The sequence below is a fragment of the Bos indicus x Bos taurus genome, chromosome 16, assembly GCF_003369695.1.
Source record: "Bos indicus x Bos taurus breed Angus x Brahman F1 hybrid chromosome 16, Bos_hybrid_MaternalHap_v2.0, whole genome shotgun sequence".
Classification (NCBI taxonomy): domain Eukaryota; kingdom Metazoa; phylum Chordata; class Mammalia; order Artiodactyla; family Bovidae; genus Bos; species Bos indicus x Bos taurus.
This window is the reverse complement of record NC_040091.1, coordinates 51,388,491-51,408,187: the sequence shown is the minus strand read 5'-3', so window position 1 is coordinate 51,408,187 and position 19,697 is coordinate 51,388,491. Positions and strand designations below refer to the sequence as shown.

The following is a 19,697-nucleotide window of genomic DNA, read 5'->3' as shown; positions in this document are numbered from 1 at the left end:
GAGAAGGGGTTGGGGGCGGCGCCCCTCTGAGCCCCAGACCCACGCCCAAACTGCAGGGAAGGACCCCCCACTTCCTTCCCGCCTCGATCGCCGGACCTCTCCCGCTCAGTTGGCACAGTGAGGACGGAGAGCGGGGGATGGGTTTCCACGGCTTCCCCCAACCTGACGCGGGGGGGCGGGGTACGGTGGCGGGCCCGGCACTCCCGGCACACTTGAGCCGCTGCGACCGAGCCGGAGCAGGCGCGGGCTGCGCTGGGCAGGGATCAGGGGCGGGAGCGGGCGGGCCCCGCGAGGGGCGTAAGTCCCACCTTCAGGGGCGGTGCCTGGCGGTGGGGAGTGTCAGGAAGAGGAAGAGCGCGGCCAGAGGCGGTGCGGGCGCGCGACGAGCAGACGCCGGGCCAAGGCGAGCGCCGCGCGGGCCACCATGGCCACGGACGAGCTGGCCAGCAAGCTAAGCCGGCGGCTGCAGATGGAGGGCGAGGGCGGCGGCGAGGCCCCGGAGCAGCCCGGGCTGAACGGGGCGGCGGCGGCGGCGGCGGCGGGAGCGCCCGACGAGACGGCCGAGGCGCTGGGCAGCGCGGACGAAGAGCTGAGCGCCAAGCTGCTGCGGCGCGCCGACCTCAACCAGGGCATCGGCGAGCCCCAGTCACCCAGCCGCCGCGTCTTCAACCCTTACACTGAGTTCAAGGAGTTCTCCAGGAAGCAGATCAAGGACATGGAGAAGATGTTCAAGGAGTGAGTGCCCGCTCGACCCTGTTCCCCACCCACCCCGCGAGCCGGCCTCGGCTCCTGAGACCCCGCGCGGTCTCGGGACCCATGCGGCCAGCCGATCTCCCCGATCCCCGACACATCAGGGGCGAGGACCCCAGATCCCTTCCAGATAGTCACGAGGCTTCGGGACCTCCTCCCCACCACGCTTATGGGTCTGGGGACCCGCGGTCCCTGGCACGCGACCCCTTCTCACGGTGACGCTGCCCCCGGTACCCTACCCGCCCGCATACGGAGTGGGGGACCCCGCGGCTCTTTCTAGAGAAGCGCGAGCCCCCACTGCTACCATTCGCGTGGGTCTGGAGAGCTCGGATCTCTGGCCTAGGACCCCTGTCTTGTTAGCGATGCTTCTCCACACCCGCGCACCACCAGACTGGGGGCCCCGTGGCCTCTGCCTCCTCCTCCTCCTCAGCTACTTGAATTCCCAACCAACCCCCACCCCAAACGCGGGTCAGAAACACCCACCCCACCCTCTAGCGCCTCAACAAAGGTGACCGTTCCTTTCACTGGCTGGGGTTTTTTCATTTCTTCCGCTTATCTTACATCTCCCTCAATGTGGGTTCTGGGCCGAGACCCCTCCCCCACTTTCCCTGCACTTATTCAGCATCTACCAGCAAACTGTGTTAGAGACCCTTCAGTCCCTCTCAGCTCTACCCCCATCCACTCCTTTAGCCAGGACCCCTACCCTTGACCCTCAGGTTGATCTCCCTAGGGAGGGACCCCTTCCTCCCTGCCCTCTACTCCGCAGGTCTGTACAAACCCCACCACCAATAGTCCCGTCAGGACTGTCCCCCTCCTCCCTCTCCAGACAGCAGCTCCCTCCTCTTGCCCTCACCACCCACTACGCCCTGAAGCTTTGCAGTCACTGGCTTTCTGTCAGAAGGCCCCATCTCTCCTTTCCCCTCTTCCTTCACTGCGTGCCCCCTGCCCTCCCCGCAGAGGGTCACCTCCTATCTGACTTGGCTGGTGGCTCTCACCTCAGCCCTTCCTCCATCCCTTTTTCCACACCCCATGGCCTCAGCAGGTTGGACAGGTACTTTCAGACCTATGGACTTACCCTTCCCCCAAGAAAAAAACTTTAAATCTCTTAAGTGACTGGAGAGACAAACTTCCTGATGCCCTTCGGGTCCACCCCTGGGTTCACCCTCTTGGGACTGAGATAATCAGATGCTCTGCCCCCCAGCAGTGAGGGGGCTAGTGGGGGTGGGGGCCGTGAAGGTGCTCAACCCCCCTCACTTTGATACTCTTCCCCACCCACCTCCTGTTGCCCATGGCCCCTGCCCCTGGCAGGCAAAACAGCCTTGGGGGGTGTGATCTGGAATAGGTCTGGAAATGGATCCAAAAAGGTAGACCCGTCCTGAGGTCAAGTCTCAGGTGAGGAAGTCAGGAGGTCTGGCAGCCACCTTGGCTGGGGCAGGAGGTGGAGGCAGGCTGGGGCAGTGTGACCCAGCGGCAAGCAGGAAGCCCAGGGTGTTTTGCAACCCCCCAGCTTGAGAAAGGCTCTTTCCCACTTCTTAACTGCTTACTGCGGCTGCTGCTTCTGCATTTGACCCTTATTGTAGGGAAGAGGTTTTTTGGTTCTCAGATCTGAATGGCTGGGAACCCCATAATTTTTTCCGAGGGTAAGCCTGGGGCAGAACTGAGTCCTTAACCCCACCCCAGGCCTCTGCACGGTCCCTGAGGAGCCTGCTCCTTTGCCTCCAGGGTCTTGGTTTAGGAGTTCTTCTCAAGTTTTTTTCCTGATCAAAACTGGCCTTATCAGAAGCGCAGGAGTTCCAGGATTCCAGACCCAATAGAGGGCAACTTCCTTGTAGACTCTGCTGAACCCCTCCCACCCCCCACAGGGAAGTATAGGAGAGATTATTCAGCTGCTTGATCCCTATATTCACAGTGCCCAAGGACTAAGGAGCTCCTCCATTCCTCCCAGCACCCCATGACACAGAACTGTCATCACCACTGTGGCGCAGTTGGGCAGTCTGGGCACAGAGAAGTGAAGTAACTTGCCAAGAACACACAGCTAGAAAATGATGGAGTCAGGCTCTAAACCCAGGTCTATGACTCCAGAATTCATGTTCTTCCCTCCTGGGTTTCCCATCACAGATGTCTGCCTCCACAAGGGGACGATCACCCAGCACCCCCTTCCATATTCATGGCTGATTTTCCCCCACATGGACCCACCACCTCCTACTCTTGGGCTTCCATGACATCCCTTCTACCCCCACGAAAAATAAAAAGAAGGAACAGTTTGGAGAACCCAGACATGCCAAATAAGCAGGGACTTGGGATTGCTTCCCTGATGGCTCAGACAGTAAAGAATCTGCCTGCAATGCAGGAGACTTGGGTTTGATCCCTGGGTCGGGAAGATCCCCTGGAGAAGGGCCCAGCAACTCCCTCCAATATTCTTGCCTGGAGAATCCCATAAACAGAGGAGCCTGGTGGGCTACAGTCAGTGGGGTCACAAAGAGTCGGACATGACTGAGTGACTAACACCTTCACTAAATGGGAAGCTGCAGCTTGTTTAGAAGGAGCACGTGGCTTGGGGAGTGATCGTGAACCTGCATTTGCAGAGCAAGCTCACTGTTTTATGGAGGCTGTTTTTGGTATGAGTTTGACGAGGGATACTTTGGTGAAAATTGAGCGGAGATGAACCCCTGGAGCCCCATCTTGGCACCACTGCTGCTTGATGGGGTGCTGCTTGGCAGGGATGGGGTAGGAGGGCAGGAAGGGGCCAGGGAGCTGGACTTCTAGGGAAGGAAGTACCGCCCGCCGGGGGGCCCTGGCGAGGAGGGAAGGCGGCAGATTTTGTATTCAAGGAAACAAGGCTTCACTGTGCCAGCGGAGCCCAGCCCAGCCGAGTCCCAGCTGTGAACAGCCAACAGACAGGCTCTCATGGAAGACAAAACCCCCGTTCTGCTTCTGCCATCCAAGAGGGGCTGCAGCCTCCTGGGTCCAAGCAGGGCTGGAGGATCACAGCCAGGGCTTTGCCGAGAGACTTCCACCCTGATCTGCAGCCTCCATGGCAGAGGGGAGGGGAGCCCAGGCCTCCTGGGAAACCGTCCCCCAGATCAGAGTGCAAGAGACGGGAGAGGGCAGAAGGAATTGGGAGCTGGACTTGCCTTGAAGGTCAGGAGATAGGAAGCAGGGCTTTGCTATGGAATTACCTAGTATGCCCGCCCTTCCTCTGGCCTCAGTCTTCCCATCTGTAAAAGGAGCACAATGACAGATGATTCTCAAAGATGATTCAGCAGTGACCTCCTTATGTCTGAGCAATCCTGAGCTGTCTGGATGACAGAACTGCCTTCTGGGGTCCTCCAGTTCATCCATTCAGTGGTCATCAGCAGATTCTTCCTCAGGGTGGAGATGGAGGGAGAAGAAAGGGGGCAGAGGGAAGATGGCCATGCTCTCTACTATCACTGACCTTACACTCCTGGTAGTTTCCATCTGGGAGAGACCTTGGGGGGTTGTCATCAACCCTTCTCCCCATTTTACAGAAGAGAAAACTGAGGCCCAGGAAGGTGTAGTGACTTTCATGGGGAGATTTTCAACGACTGAACCAGAGCATCCTTATCTGTACATTTGGGGACAGTGGTCCCTGCTTCTGGGGTGGGGGGGGGGGGGCTGCAGGCAGGTGATGCACACGAGCTCTGGCACAGTGCCAGGCACCTGGAGGCACCTGACTCTCAGTCCGTCCTCCCCTTGCTCCCTCAGGTTCCTCCCATCACCTCTAACTCCACCCTCTCCCCTCCTCTGTCTGCTCATTCATTTAGGGTCCTGCCTGGGTTGGGAAGAAGGCCTCCCTGCAGAAGGAAAGGGCAACCCACTCCAATATTCTTGCCTGGAGAATTCCATGGACAGAGGAGGGCTACAGTCCATAGGGTCTAGGGTAGCAAAGAGTCAGACTGAGTGACTAATGCTGGAGACCTCCAGGCAAGGGGCAGGGGTGTGGCCCCAGAGGGCCTCAAGGCAGCCACTTCTGGGCTGGCAACAGCCTGGGGCTGTTGCCTGGGGCTCTGTGGGGGTTTGTAAGCTGAGACCTGCCAGAGAGGGAGGCAGCCATGTAATTCTTAACCTGCTGTGGAATCCGAGGAAGATGCCCTAGTTCCCTGCCTGGCCCAGCCCTGTCCCCAGCCATTTCGTCTCATGACCCCTTGCGTCAGAACAGCCGGTGCCCCTCTCTTCTTCCCACCCTTCCCTCCCCTCCACCTGCTCCACCTCCCTGGTATCTCCTCAGGCTTTTGCAGCTCACAGCACCGCCCCCCTGCCCCCCAGCACAGCCCCTTGTCCTTTCTGGTAGACTGTCTGGTGCAGTGGTTAATGGCTGGGCCTTTGGAGTGTGCTACCCTGCCTCAGAGGATAAAGCATCTGCCTGCAATGCGGGCGACCCGGGTTCGATCCCTGAGTCAGGAAAATCCCCTGGAGAAGGAAATGGCAACCCACTCCAGTACTCTTGCCTGGAAAATCCCATGGACAGAGGAGCCTGGTAGGCTACAGTCCTACCAGGGGATAGGGGTCGCAAGAGTCAGACACGACTGAGCGATTTCACCTACTTACTTACTTACTTACCCTGGGTTGGAATCCCAGCTGTGAGCCCTGGGGCAAGACACAGTAAACCCTTCTGAGCCTCACTTCCTCACGCTAGAACAGGGAGAACAATAGCCCTCACCTCCCAGAGTTGTTATGAAGTGTTTAATCCAGGGCTTGGCATAGAATAAGTCCTCACCAAGTTCCTGTCACTACCATCCCAGCCCTGGCGAGGTGGCTGAGGCAGAGATGGCTCCAAAAAGCCACTGGATGCCTCCACTTACCCCCCACGGAGCTGCCCGGCCTGCCAGGCTGGCAACAGCCCTCTTGCTTTGGGCCCGAGTGACCGGCCTCAGCATGAGAACCTTCTTTCCCTCCTGCAGAACAGAAGCTTTGATTGACAGCTACATATGGCTTTGGGAAATAACAAAAATGGGGAATCAAATTCATTATCACTTAATTACTTGGAAGGCAGGTGGCAGAAAAAAGGGAAGAGCACCCAGCAGCCCGGGGATGACACAAAACTAGGGCTCTAGTTGGCTCCCGTGTGCCATTGCCCAGCGGGTGGGTACTCCGTTTCTCAGAGTCTATTTCCGATGGGGCTAAAGAACCTGCCTGGGAAAGTCCTGAGGATTAAGTTGAGAAAGTCCTGGGGAACTCCCTGGTGGTCCAGTGGTTAGGACTCTGCACTTTCACCGCCAAGGGCCTGGTTTCAGTCCCTGGCCCAGGAACCAAGATCCTGGAAGCTGCATAGTGTAGTCAAAAAAAAAACTCCTGTGCCTTTGTAAAGAGTCCACCATCATGTCTGGCTGGTGGGCTACTAAAAACATAGGTGACATATTTTTAAAATGTAGGGTTCACTCCTTTGATCATATTTTGTTAAGTTTCTGTACGCAAGTTCCAGAGAATTAAGGGAAAAATAAAATTTCTGCCCTCAAGAAGCTTACAGTCTCATGAAGAGCAATGGCATAGAGGGGTCTTTGGGAGTGAGAGAGGCTGGACCCCCAGGGCTGGAAAGGTCGGGTTCCATTTCTTTATTTCTACGAGGAGTACTTAAAGTTCTCTTGAAGAATGCCATGATGTCAGCCCTTCATAGCCAGCCGCCTGCCTCCATGCCCTCTCCTTGTTAAATGCAGCCACCAGGCCCATGAGGCCCGGTGTATTATTTCAGGAACTGAATTGAATCCTCAGACCAGCCCAGTGAGGTGGGTGCTGTCATTCTCCCCATTTGCCAGATGAGAAAAGCAAGGCCCAAGCTTATAATAAGTGGCCAGGGCAGGATTAGAACCAGGTCTGCCTACAGGGAGCTCCCAAGGCCAAATGAGGGCGGTGTTTGTGGCTGGGGGACGGGGCAGGGCGGGGGGGGGGGGGGGGGGGGTGTGGTGCAACCCTCTGGGGGTTCAGAGGTTGGGTCCTGCACCTACAGCAGCCGGGAGCCTGGCTTTCTGGGGAGGGAGGATTTTCTGGCCTCGGGCCTGTCCTCTGCTCTTCTACTTCCCTTGTGATTCTGAGTCACCTCTCCTCTCCCAACCCCCGGGGACTTTCGGTTCCCTTTTGGTTTGCGCCTTCCTGCCTTCTGTCTGTGCCTCTGGGTTCAGGGCCTAGCTTCAGCTCTAGGAGACCAGACCTTGCAAAGCCAACCCCACGCCCTCCAGCAGCTGAGGTCCCTCTGTCTGCCCAGCAGTCTTCTCCTTGGCTGATTTCCGCTTTTTTAGGACTCTAGAGAAGGATTCTAGGCCAGAAAGGTGCAGCCAGACAGAGCCAGGCCTGGGGACTCCTGAGCTGTGTGGAGAGAGAGGACCTCTGGGGCTGCTCCATTCCAGGAACTTTACCTCTTGTTTAATTCTTTCTCAACATCCTGTAAGATGGTCATCACCCATTTCACAGATAAGAAGACTGAGTCTCAGGTTTCTATGACTGAGGAGCAGACAGGATTTAAATTTGATCCTTCTGACTCCAAGTCTTTTGCTCCCATGGGACCCTATTGGGAGCATCTCCTCATCAGCTTGTTAGAAATCCAGATGCTCAGGCTCCACCCCAGGCCTACTGGATCAGAGTCTGCATTTTAGTAAGACTCACCAGGTATGCACTTTAAGGTTTAAGAAGCACTGGGCCACCCCATAGCCGTCTCCCTGCCCCGTTCCTGAGTCTAGGGAGTGAGGCAATAACAAGAGGGAAGATTAAGTTAAGTAATAAACACTGGATTATATTAGACATTCGGTATATGTCCTTTGCAATCACTGTTATAATAATAATTATTATTAAGAGCAGGCTGTGGGGAGACCCACTGCTATTGCTACCAGTGGAGGGAGCTGCCCTCCCAGGGTGGGGCTCAGTGAGAGATGCTTAAACCCGAGTTTAGGGTGTCCTGAGCCCTGACAGTCCCCAGCAGGTTGCCATCAGCCAAGGGGGGGCACCCACTTGATCCGTGGACTCCCTGGGAAGCCATAGGGGAAGCATCAGCCCCAGCCTGGCCACACATTCACCCATACACGCTCACACACCCTCTCCTTCGCTGACACAGGGCAACAGATCGAGTGTCAGACTCTAAAGATAGGGCTGGAGGAAGTGGTGAGTGACTGGGCTTTCCCCGCCCGAGTCAGGCAGTCTGGAGGTGGGGGAGTGTAGGAACGGATGGGCACTACCGAACTGTCATCACTGAGCCTGTGGGTGTCTACCTGTACCAGGAGGCGTGCCGGGCCAACCCAACTGTGACAAGTAGCAAGGCCAGAATTTCCCTGGTGTCTAGAACTTTCCTACCTTCCCATTTCAGGACAAAGAGTACAGGCCTTGGAGCCACTGAGGCCTCCCCAGACAGGATGGGGGAAGACCAGGTCTGTGAATACTGGGGCCAAAGTCAGGTGGGCCTGGGGGCTCAGTGGTCCCTAAACACCACTCTCTCCAGCTGTCTGTCCTCCTGGCAACCCCCATGGGCAGAGAGACCACCAGCAAAGGCCTGGGATGGGATGGGAACCAGAAGGGAGAGAATTGGGGTCCCCTGTGCTCCCAAACCATTGCCCCTCTCCCCCTGTGCAGTGACTCTGATGGCTCCTCACTCTGCCATCAGACTGTACAGCACAGCTGGCCAATGGGGAGGGTCATATTAGAAAGAGCAACTTTCTAATAGAGAGTTACAAAGCCAAAATGGGCTGTTTTAGTGAAGCAGTGAGCTTCCCGTCCTCAGAGGTATTCAAGCAGGAAAGCTGCATTAGGGGATCTGACCCTCACGAGTGCTCAATGAGGTGGCCTCCAGTATCCCTCCCAACCTGAGTTTCTTTGTTACAGGGTCTGTAGGCATGAGAACACAGCATAGTAGTTAAAAGCACATGTTTTTCCTCAGGCCAGGGTTCTGATAGTTAGGTATGTCCTTGTTAGCTATGATCTTGGCCAAGTCACTTCCTCCCTGAGCCTCAGTCTACTCGTCTGTAGTATGGAGATGTTTATGCCTGCTTCACCAAGTTCTTTGAAGGAAATGGCAACCCACTCCAGTGGAGAATCCCAGGGACGGCAGAGCCTGGTGGGCTGCCGTCTATGGGGTCACACAGAGTCAGATATGACTGAAGTGACTTAGCAGCAGCAGCACCAAGTTCTTGAGAGGATCTGACACAAAGCACTTGGGGTAGTGCCTGCCACATAGCACGTGCTCAGCCAAGAGGAGCCACTAATGATAATATTGTTATGAAATAGGGGCAGGCCCTGCACACTGTCAGGGCCGGCTGCTGCTCAGCCCCAGAACTCCGGGTTATCAGAACCAGGAGAGGAGGAGCAATCGCCAAGGGGGCCCTGCAGCCCAAAGGGGCAAAGTCTGCCCGGGTGGTGGCCGCTGCTCCACTTTCAAGGACAGATGGGAGGGGATTTTCTCACCAGCATCCGGGGCGGCAGCAGCTGAGCCCTCCCTGTTGAGAACTGTTCAGGGGGAGGGGAGTAGGAATGTGGGCACAGTGCCAGATGCAGCAGCCTCGTCCAGTGCTGGAGAAAAGTGCTGAGCTCCCAGCCCAGGAGCTTTGTTGTCAGTCCCGCCGGATGGAATTGGTCCTCCCAGGCAGGTCCCAAGCCTCTGCTCTCGGCCCAGCCTCCCCCAGCCCTGCAGGCTTGAGAATTCAGGACCTCTTACAGCAGGCTTGAGAATTCAGGACCTCTTACGGGACCACAAAGAAGAGGGAAGCAGGCTGGTAGGAAGGGAGCAAAGTTTACAGCTTTTGGAATCTTGCTGATCTCTAGCTGTGTGACTCTGGGCTGCTTGCTACCCACTCTGGGCCCCAATTTCCCTACATGACATGAAGCGAGTAGACCAGGCATCCAGACGGATCTTGTGTACAGTCTTTGCCTGGATCCTCTGAGCTACCTGTAGCCTCAGCTCCAGCTCAAGGCAAGGGCTGTTGGAAGAGAGGGTCTCCCCAGCCAGGGATATGCCTGTTTCCCAGCATCCTACTAACACCATTCTCTCCTGGGTTGCCAGGCATCCTCCTGCTGGTGGCACAGTGACCATCTCCCCCTTTCTCACTTCCTTCTCTGTCAGAGGAGGAACCAGAGGGTGACCCAGGACTGGGGCTTCTCTCTCTCTCTGCCCAGTGAGAGAGCAAAAGATTATATCTCTCCACCTCCCCAAGTGGCAGGGTCTCTGAATCCAGCCTAATGGAGGTTGGGGATAGAAGTAGTTGGACCTTCAGAGGAGGTGCTCATGGGATCCCTCATTCATCTTGTCCACCCCCTACCTCCAGGCCAGTCTACAGCAAGCATTTCCTCCCAGCCATACACAATCAGGACTGGGGAAGAAATTGTATTTTTTACCACTATTATTATTATCACTATTTTTATATTATATATACAAAGTACTTAACTAGTATCTGGCACATTAAAAGTTCTCAATAGAGTTATTATAATCAAGTTAGCAGGTTTTAGGCACATATTACGTATTAGGTGTTTTATATCCTTGTGTGCGTACGTGTGTGGGCTTTGTTTTGTTCAGTCGCTCAGTCGTGTTCATCTCTTCGCGGCCCCATGGACGGCAGCACGCCAGGCTTCCCTGCCCTTTACCATCTCCCAGAGCTTGCTCAAATTCATGTCCATTGAGTCGGTGATGCCATCCAGCCATCTCCTCTGTCGTCCCCTTCTCCTCCTACCTTCAATCTTTCCGAGCGTCAGGGTCTTTTCTAATGAATCGGCTCTTCACATCAGGTGGCCATAGTATTGGAGCTTCAGCTTCAGTATGGGCTTAGTCATGTCCAACTCTTTGTGACACCATGGACAGTCACCCGGCAGGCGCCTCTGTCCATGGGATTTTCCAGATAAGAATACTGGAGTGGGTTGCCATTTCCTGTTCCAGGGGATTTTCCCAACCCAGGGATTGAACCCACGTCTCTTGCATTGGCAGGCAAGTTCCTTACTAACTGCAACACCTGGAAAGCCCGTTTTATATACCCATAATCTCCTTTACTCTCAAACCCTAATGATAGATGTTAACAATAATAATAATTCAGCAGTGGTACTGTAATTAGTGTGTATTAATTAAGTACTTATTGTGGGCCAGCCTCTGTGCTCAGAATTTTTGTGGACCCTCTCTTAACCCTTGCCTTGAGCCTGAGATGGGTCTGATCTCCATGGTGTGAATGGGGAAATTGAGGTGCCTGGGGTCATGTGACTTGAACAGGGTCACCTAGCCCGCAGATGGCAGAGCTGGGGCTTGGACTCGGGTCAGTCTCAGCAGAGGTGCTGTGAGCACAAACCTCCAGGGTTTACCCAGGAAGAATCTAGCTGATCCAGTGACCCAGAGCCCAGGGCACATGGTGGAGGTCCACTCCCCCGAGGGGGGAGGGGGTCCAGTGTTACCACCTCTGGGGCCCCACTTCCCACTCCAGCACCTGCTTCTCCCTGCTCTCTGTCACCTCCCCTTGGTGGCTGATCCTCCGGCACTGCGGCCAGCACTGTCCCCCTGGGGGCGGGAGCCCAGACCTGGTAATTGATTGATGCTTGATTGACGCAGACAGCGGTTCAGGCCGCGGTTTGAGCTGCAGCCCAGACAGGCCTGGGAGCTGCCAGAGACCGAGATCCAGAGCCCTCGTTTCTGTCCAAGTGTGGACACTTTATCTGCACTTCCTCTGAAACTGAGCCACCCCTGGCTGCAGGAGAAACCCTTGAGCAATAAATAGAGCTGAGACTCAGGAGAGGCTAGTGGGGCGGTGGAGAGAGTCAAGTGTGGGAAGCGCAGGGATGGGGGGCTGGACCCCTGGCCAGTGCCCAGACGTTTATAGTCCCTGTTCTCTAATCAGTCACGTGGGGCCATAACTGACCCCCCAGGATTGCTGAGCATAGAGGTGTGGAGAGAAACTGCCTGGCACATAGTAGGAGCTTCATAAAAGTAACTAAGTCTCATGATAGTGCTGGTAGCTGCCGTTTCTGGAGCCAGAGCTGTGCTAAGTGCTTGTCACGTATGAACCCCTTCAGTCCCCACAGTGACCCTACGAAAGGGTCACCATCATACCAGGGGTTCTTGGCCTCGGTGGGAGGTTCACTGGCACAGTCTCCTAGAACCCAGGCCATCTGCTCCAGCCCTGACATGTCATCGCCGAACGTCACTGGAGCCCAAGTTCAGAAAGAGGCTGGGCCTTTGTTTTCCTCAGGGACACTGAGGAGGGGCATCCGTATGACTGACCCTGGAAAGACTGACTCCTCTGTCATTGGGCTGCTCTCCTCCTGGGTTGCTCCAGGGCCGCTCCAGTACCGGTCAGTAAGGCTCAAGGAGCAGCCACCCTGCCTGTTACCAACTGGCAAACAGACTCCAAAGATGGAAGATGAGGGGCTCCACTGTGCCCCCCACAGGGTCCCTCCAGCTCTAAGTGGAGTCTGGACCACAGGATCGTTGGTCTTCCTGACCTTCTCAAGTCCCACAATCCTCCACTGCATCCTCTCTGTTATCTGCTTCCACCTTGGCTGTGGCCACTGCCCGAACTCCAGCCTCCTTTCTCCATGGTGGGGGAAGAGGCCTCAGGACCCTGTGTTCCCTGCAGGGTTCCCAGAGACCTGTCTTCCCTGTGCTGCGTCACTTCCAACCACTGACTCACTTGCTCGTGAACTATTTATACCCCTCGCACAAATGCTCCACTCAGCGCTCCTCTGTTCTGCTGGCAGCCCCAGGACGTGTGGAGGGGGGCTGGGCCCAGCAAATGGGCAAGTCTGTGAGCCCTCCAGACGTGGGATAGAAGCCCAGCTCCTTCCTCTACTGCTGTGTGACCTTGGGCAGCTCACTTCACCTCTCTGAGCCTTCGTTTTAAATGAAGAGGATTAAGAAAAATGAAGTAGGTAAATTTCCCAGCACAAAGATAAGATTTCAAAAGCTGGTTGCTATCAGATTTCCATAGTTGTATGAAGTATACCTGGAGATAGGGGAAGGGAATTGGGGAGCCCTTGAAGAGGGGACAGAAACGAGATGAGTGTTTATGTAGGAAATCCAAGTCTGTAGAAAGTTTCTGGAACTCAGCCCCTCTGTGTCATATTAATGTCACCAGCACTGTCACCCAGCCATCTTGAGGCCTTGAGGAACTGCACAAGGGTCTTTAGGCTCAGGAGGCCCACTTGGCCAACACTGAGATGACCCTCCCCCACCCACCAGAGGCAATCAGAGCAGTTGCTTGGTTGGCCTGATAAGAGGGCCTGGCTGGGCTGTGGGAACAGCGCCCACATCCACCAGGCTGTGTGCTCCCAGCACCAGCAGCAAGCACCTCCCCCACCAGGGGATGGGCCAGAGGGCAGCTCTGACCCAATCTCTTACCACAAGGAAGCCGGTCAAGCAAGCTATTTAGACTCTGCCCCTCACCCTGTCTGTCTCTCTGCCAGGCCATGAGTGGTAGAAAAAAGAGACCCGGAATGTGCAGGGCAGAGACACAGTCATCACCTAATCATTGTTCCAGGCCTTTCCAGCCACCACTGTACCCCTCTGCAGGCACCCTGTGCAAGTTGTTCCCTGAACACACCCCAGGCCACATTCCAGAAAACTCCCCTCCCTCCTGTGAGCTCTGGCCCCTACCCTTAGTGTGGTTCCTTCTGCCTCCCTCCTGGGTGGGGACAGGGAGAGGGGGAGATATGGAGCCAAGATGTCCCTCGAGGGCCTGTGGAGGTGCCTAAGGATGGTCAGTGAGTTCTTACATCAGGGCCCACACTCCCAGTCCATACCCCATATGATATTGTGAATTCTTCCTACATGCTTGTCATGTCTCATTCAGTAGATATGGGCTGTGGTTTCAGCTTCCCTGTGTAGCAGGTTTGGCCAAAAGTTGGCACTGCTCAACATGTAAGAGGCTGCCAGGCCACGTGGTGAGCTCCCCATCATCAGAGGTAACCAAGCAGTCACTGGGCCACAAATCAGCCTTGGCTGAGTTCCTCGCTAAGAGGTGACTTTTGAGGTCCTAGGCTCCTTGCACTCTGGCTTATCACTGCTCTGGCTGGTGAGGAACAAGTGTCAGGATGTCCTAAGGCCTCTCTTTGCACCCACAGGTACGATGCCGGCCGGGATGGATTCATTGACCTGATGGAGCTAAAGCTCATGATGGAGAAACTTGGAGCCCCCCAGACCCACCTGGGCCTGAAAAATATGATCAAGGAGGTGGATGAGGATTTTGACAGCAAGCTCAGCTTCCGGGAGGTGAGCTTCCTCCTCCCCGTGGCGGGCAACACTGCTGGGGGCTTGGTGGTGGGGAGAGACTCACCCCCGCTTTGTCACTGAGCTACTTGTCCTTGAACAGCCACTGTTGAATGGCTGATTGTTGGCTGAATGAGGTTTCAGCAGATCGTAGAGCAGGTCCCCAGGGAGATTCTGAGATGCCTAAGTGAGAAGAAGGTCCATCCATCCCTTCATGTAGTGAGCACTTATTTTATTGATTGATTGATTTTTATTTATGTCTGTGTTGGGTTTTCACTGCTGCACGAGCTTTTCTTCACTTGCAGAGAGCTACTCTCTGGTTGCAGTGCTCAGGCTTTTTGTTGCAGTGGCTTCTCCTGTTGCAGAGCATGGGCTCCAGGTGCACGAGCCTCGGTGGTTGTAGCACACAGACTCAGTGGTTGCGGCTCATGGGCTCTAGAGCGCATACTCAGGAGTTGTGGCCCACAGGCTTAGTTTGCCCCACCGCCTGGACCAGGGATCGAATCCATGTCCCCCGCTTTGGCAGGCAGACTCCCCATCCACTGTACTATCAGGGAAGTCCCGTATCCCTGACCCCGTGTGGGCTCTGGGAGTACAGAGAAAGACCCTGTGCTCCAGGGGTCCTGGCATGCAGAGGGGGAGATGCACAGAGAGTGAAACGATAGGATGCTGTGACTGAGGAGAAGAGGGGGCAGATGGAGGAGGGACTCACCCTGCAGGTCCAAGAGGAGCAGGCGCTGGGCCAGGTGACTTCACACTCCAGCTCTCACTCAGCCTCACTCTGAGATGGGAGCCATGAGCGAACCTGCTTGCTGGAGGAGGAAACCGAGGCTCCAAGCCAGATAGCAATGGCACTGGCCTCCTGGGCAGCACAGGGTTAAATGCCAGCTGTGGCCTCTGGAGGGTCAGGTCTCAGGTGGGCCCTGGAGAGCTAGCAGGAAGCATAGAGGAGGCAAGCAAGAGAAAGGTGGCCCAGGCGCCTGGGGGAGCCGAGGCCCAGGGAGGACGGTGCAGGCAGCACACGATGATGGTATGGACTCAGGACCTGGGTTCAAGTCCTCCTCCATGACTTTCCAGTGCTGAGCCTCACTCTTTCTGTAAAATGGGCATAATCATGTACCTTCAGGGCTCAGTAAGTGGGATTTAAGGTGGACTGGTTTGGAGAACAGTGGAGACAAAGGTAAGAGATAAGTTGAGGCTTTTGCTGGGAGCTGAGCATGGGCAGAGCAGCCTGCAGGAGCCCCAATCCTGGGGTGGATAGGAGATAGGTCACCTATCCTCCCATTTTACAGATGGGCAACTGAGGCCCAGAGAGGAGGGGCCCAGCAGCCTGTTCAGGAACACAGAGCATGGAGAGTGGAGAGCCCAGGCCTCTGGCTCCCAGGCCCGAGAGCACCTCTCTTCCCAGGGAGGCCTGTAGCAGGCCCGGGGGTGGGCAGGCTCTGGCCCCTCCCACTCTCTCCCTGATGATGTCAGTGTTCTGTTCTCCCTGCCACAGTTCCTCCTGATTTTCCGCAAGGCAGCAGCCGGGGAGCTGCAGGAGGACAGCGGGCTGCACGTGCTGGCCCGCCTCTCTGAGATCGACGTGTCCACCGAGGGTGTCAAGGGGGCCAAGAGCTTCTTTGAGGCCAAGGTAAGGAATGGGGGGCTGTGGGGTGCCCTGACCCCACTTGAGGATGGGGGTGGCTGGGATCCACCAGGACCCTCAGTTAGCAGAAGGATCAGCATGTCCCCTTCCTGTCCCTGCTGAGGCCGCAGGCAAGAGATGGGGAACTGATGCCTATCAGGGCCCACGTTGTTCCTGGCTTCTGTCCCCTCCCATCCAGCTTGTGATCCTTTCCAGCTTCCCCCTTCTCTCCCCCAGGGATGGGTGAGGGGTGTGTATTCTTGAAGAGGGAACAAGGACCACTTTGAGATGCCCCTGCCCTGGCACACAGAGCCACTACCCACAAAGGACTGGGCTTTAAAAGGTGGGACCAAGAAACAGCAGAGCAGGCCCGGAAACACAGCACTGGTTCCCAGGGCCTCTCAGAGATACTAGCCCTGCCAGCCCAGCCTGGAGGGAGTGTGATGGCCCCCAGAGGCCAACTCCAGGCATGGCACAGGTTCAGGAGGAGGGGGACAAGTATGGTTCCTGGATCCTGTCTTGCCAGGGCCCTGGGGCTCCTGCCTGTTCTAGCTTCTCCCCATCTTCATGTTAGCTAAGAACATTCTTTCTAAAGGCCTCTTCCCACCTCCTTCTGGGCTTCTAGAATTGATGGGATGTTTCCGGGTTCAGTTGGACTTCCCAGGACAGGAACAGGATAAGAATAGATACATCAGAAGCTCTCAGTTACAGGACCCACAGTCTGCAACAGCCACTGAATGTATCTTATTTCTTTTAATCCTCTCCATGTACCTATGAGGTCAGAGTTATTAATCACCAGGCTCTAAATATGGGCTTCCCTGGTAGCTCAGTTGGTAAAGAGTCTGCCTGCAGTGCAGGAGACCCAGGTTCAACCCCTGGATGGGGAAGATTCCCTGGAGGAGAAAATGGCAACCCACTCCAGTATTCTTGCCTGAGAAGTGCCATGGACAGAGAAGCCTGGCAGGCTATAGCCTATGGAGTCACGAGTCAGACACAACTTGGCGACTAAATCACTACCAGGCTCTAAATGGAAGAACTGAGGCTCAGAGAGGTGACTGAGGTGCCGAGCTGAGGGTCTGGATGGTGGGAGGCAGAGCATTGGTTGGGGTGGGATGGAGGGCACAGCAGAACTACAAGAGACCCCAGAGAGACCGCCTCCGGTCCTGACCACCCGACTCCCACCCGACCCCATCCCAGGTCCAGGCCATGAACGTGTCCAGCCGCTTCGAGGAGGAGATCAAGGCAGAGCAGGAGGAGAGGAAGAAGCAGGCGGAGGAGATGAAGCAGCGGAAAGCGGCCTTCAAGGAGCTGCAGTCCACCTTCAAGTAGCGAGGCTGCACCCCACCATGTGGCCCCGGCCCTGGCGCCCGGTCCGGCCCGCGAGGGTGGCAAGGGTGGGCAGACCGGAGGCCCAGCTTGATCCTCGGCTCTGCCCGAAGGGACCATGCTAAAAAGCTACAGATGTCTGTGAACAAGCCGGTGGACGGGGTCTCCCAGAGCGGCCCAGCCTCTCCCCGCTCCCTCTGCTGTTCCTGAGGCCGCGACACCAGCTGCCCGGCCAGTCCTGCTCCTTCGCCTCCTGGCTGCCCCGCTGCCTGCCCCAGCCGCGCCTGCTCCCGGCTCTAGGGCGCACCCTGCTGGGAGGCTGCCCTAGAGCACTCCTAGAGTGTGCCCTAGAGCACACTCGTCTCCTTCCTGCGCCTCCCCCGTCCACCTCGTCCCCACCCCAGAGGCCAGCTGCCCTTCACCTACAGGCTGCACCGCCCCCACGGCCCTGGGGCCCCTCCCTAGACTGGGCGAACGACAGATGGCAAGAATCGCAGCCCCATAGAGCTGATCGGTGGCACCCGGCTCCCCACGCCCAGCACCTGTTCCTGCAGCCCTGCCTCCTCTCTCTGCTGGAATCAAGGGGGGGCGCTTCTATCCTGGCCAAGGGACCCAAGGCCCTGGCCCACCCGCCCACCCCCCTGCCCCCCAGCTGACATGGAAACCCCAGCCCTCTGGGCCCCAGCCAGGCAGGGTGAGGGGGCATCTCTGCCAATCTACCTCACGGGCCCACACTCTGCCGGCCATGCCATGGATCATGGGCCGGGAAGGCTCTGGGGGCAGAAACACCACTCCCTGGTCACCCTCTCACCCCACACTGGCCCACAGCAGCCAGAGGGTCCCGGGAGAAGAGGGGGCAGGGAGGAGGGCTTGGCCCCTTCATGGGGAAGGAAACCAGCACGCCTCCATTCTCCAGGAGGTGTCCAAGAAGTGCTTTAAATGGTTTGCACAGACCAGGTGGTTGGGAGCAGGGGGCCTGGCTGGGCTCTTTCACGCCATCCTTCCCCGAATGACGTTCACCGCCTTGGCACCAGCGACGGGAACCTGTCCCATCACACCCACCCCCTGAGGGTGCACGGGGACCCCAGCCCCCCTGCCCCGTGCCCCTCCCCAGATGGGCCGTGGCCAAGCCTGTGCCACCAGCCAGGCCCTACGCGGCTCCCCATGTGCGCTCACACGTGTGCGTGTCCGTGTGTGTGCGTGTCTGTGTCCGTTGCTGTGTCGTGAAGCTGTGCCCGTCCCCCAGTCCAAACAAGTGAATGGCCGCCGAGGCCACAGTTATGCAACTTTCCGTGTGTGTTGTGACAGCGTCACTGCTTTTTAAACTTGATAATTCTTTATTTTAGTAAGATGCCCCAAGAGTCCACACAACTTGTGTTGGACTTGCAGAGGTTTTATTTTTTTGGCCTTAGAATCTGCAGGAATTAGGAGGTACCGACCCCCATGCAGCAGCCTTGGCCCTGGATTGCGTTTGCCTTAGCGGATATGTTTATACAGATGAATATAAAAAGTTCTCTTTCTTTGGGCTTATTGCTTTTTTTTTTTTCTCTCCTTGCATCTCACCAAAAAAAAAAAAAAACTACTTCTTCATTTGGTGGTACGATTATTTTTTTTAACTAAATAAGATAAAATTCTATATTCTTATGTGTGTGTGGTTCTTCTTGGGGTGGGAAAAGGGAGGGGCTGGGAAAGGAGTGGACAGGGCGAGGTCACCTGGGTATGGGGGCAGCATTTGCTCAGGTGGCTCCCATGTCAGAAGCCAGGGAGAAGAGGGGACGCAGGACTTCTTCCTAAGGGGAGAAGGTGAGTTTGATGCTCACGTGCTGTCCCCAGGGACTCGTCTAAGCTCTTTTTTAAAAGGAAAATCTGCTTATTTGTTTGGCTGCGCTAGGTCTTAGTTGCCACACTCGGAGTCTTTACTTGTGGCATGCGAGCGCTTAGTTGCATCATGGGGGATTTATTTCCCTGACCAGGGATCAAACCCAAGACTCCTGCACTGGATGCATGGAGTCTTAGCCACCAGACCACCAGAGAAGTCAGCGTATCAACTCATTTAATCCTCACAGTCAGCCCATGGCAGTGGGGCGGTCTTTCTCAGATAAGAACAGACCCAGAAAGTTTTCAAGAGACACAGGCAAATGGAGCAGCTCCAGCTCATTCAGTCCACAGCCCATGTCCCTACCCATCTACCCACCCTGCCTGCCAAGTTCACTCGAGGATATGCCCCAGGAGTGGCACCAAGGCCACAGGAATTCTGCACTAATGCACCCGGGAGCCCCGCCAAGACTCCCTCACACTCAGAGACACTCCAAGCCTCCTCCATTACAGACTGGGACGGTGGGGTGAGGAGGAACAAGCTGGGGTGCCCCCTATAAGAGGACTTTGAACAGATTAGGCTCCCCCTGGGTCTCAGTCTACCCATCTGGTCAATGTGAGGCTGGGCTAAGGTCTCAAGGTCTTCCCTTTGGTTTCGAGGTAGGGTGTCCCCTTTCCCAGGTACAATGTGGTGAGGGTGGGGCGGGCAGGATTTTGAGATGATGCTGTACATCGCTGCCCTCAGGTGGACGTAGGTGGTACTACAGCAGCCTAATGCCCTATGCCTCTGGCTTCCTGCTTGGAGAAGGCTTCTTCGTCCTTGAAGTGTTATTTCCTGAGAAAGGCCACCCCACGTGCCACCTGTGGCCCGAGATGCCATTAACACTGCATGTTGGGTGAAGCATTGTCCTCAATTGCCTTCCCAAGGGAAGAATATCAGAAGCCCTGACATCCTAGCAACATGGTCTCAGAGCTGAGAGGATACAGACAGGCAAGGGCATTCAA

General features: G+C 56.2%; 1 protein-coding gene across 1 annotated transcript; it reads left to right on the top strand.

The window, feature by feature from the left end:
• The first annotated feature begins 352 nt into the window (after window positions 1–352).
• On the top strand, window positions 353–18,404 carry EFHD2 (EF-hand domain family member D2). The gene is made up of 4 exons (XM_027565328.1): window positions 353–735; window positions 13,780–13,927; window positions 15,423–15,557; window positions 16,749–18,404. The coding sequence occupies exons 1-4, from the start codon at window positions 425–427 to the stop codon at window positions 16,878–16,880; spliced, it is 726 nt and encodes a 241-aa protein (XP_027421129.1). The 5' UTR covers window positions 353–424; the 3' UTR covers window positions 16,881–18,404.
• Window positions 18,405–19,697: the final 1,293 nt, after the last annotated feature.

What these genes read in the sequence shown, in the direction of transcription:
- EFHD2 (XM_027565328.1), top strand. Translation starts at nt 425, where the DNA reads ATGGCCACGGACGAGCTGGCCAGCAAGCTAAGCCGGCGGCTGCAGATG. An exon ending in GCAAGCTCAGCTTCCGGGAG is followed by an intron (nt 13,928 to 15,422) that starts GTGAGCTTCCTC and finishes TCCCTGCCACAG; the next exon opens with TTCCTCCTGATTTTCCGCAA. An exon ending in AGAGCTTCTTTGAGGCCAAG is followed by an intron (nt 15,558 to 16,748) that starts GTAAGGAATGGG and finishes ACCCCATCCCAG; the next exon opens with GTCCAGGCCATGAACGTGTC.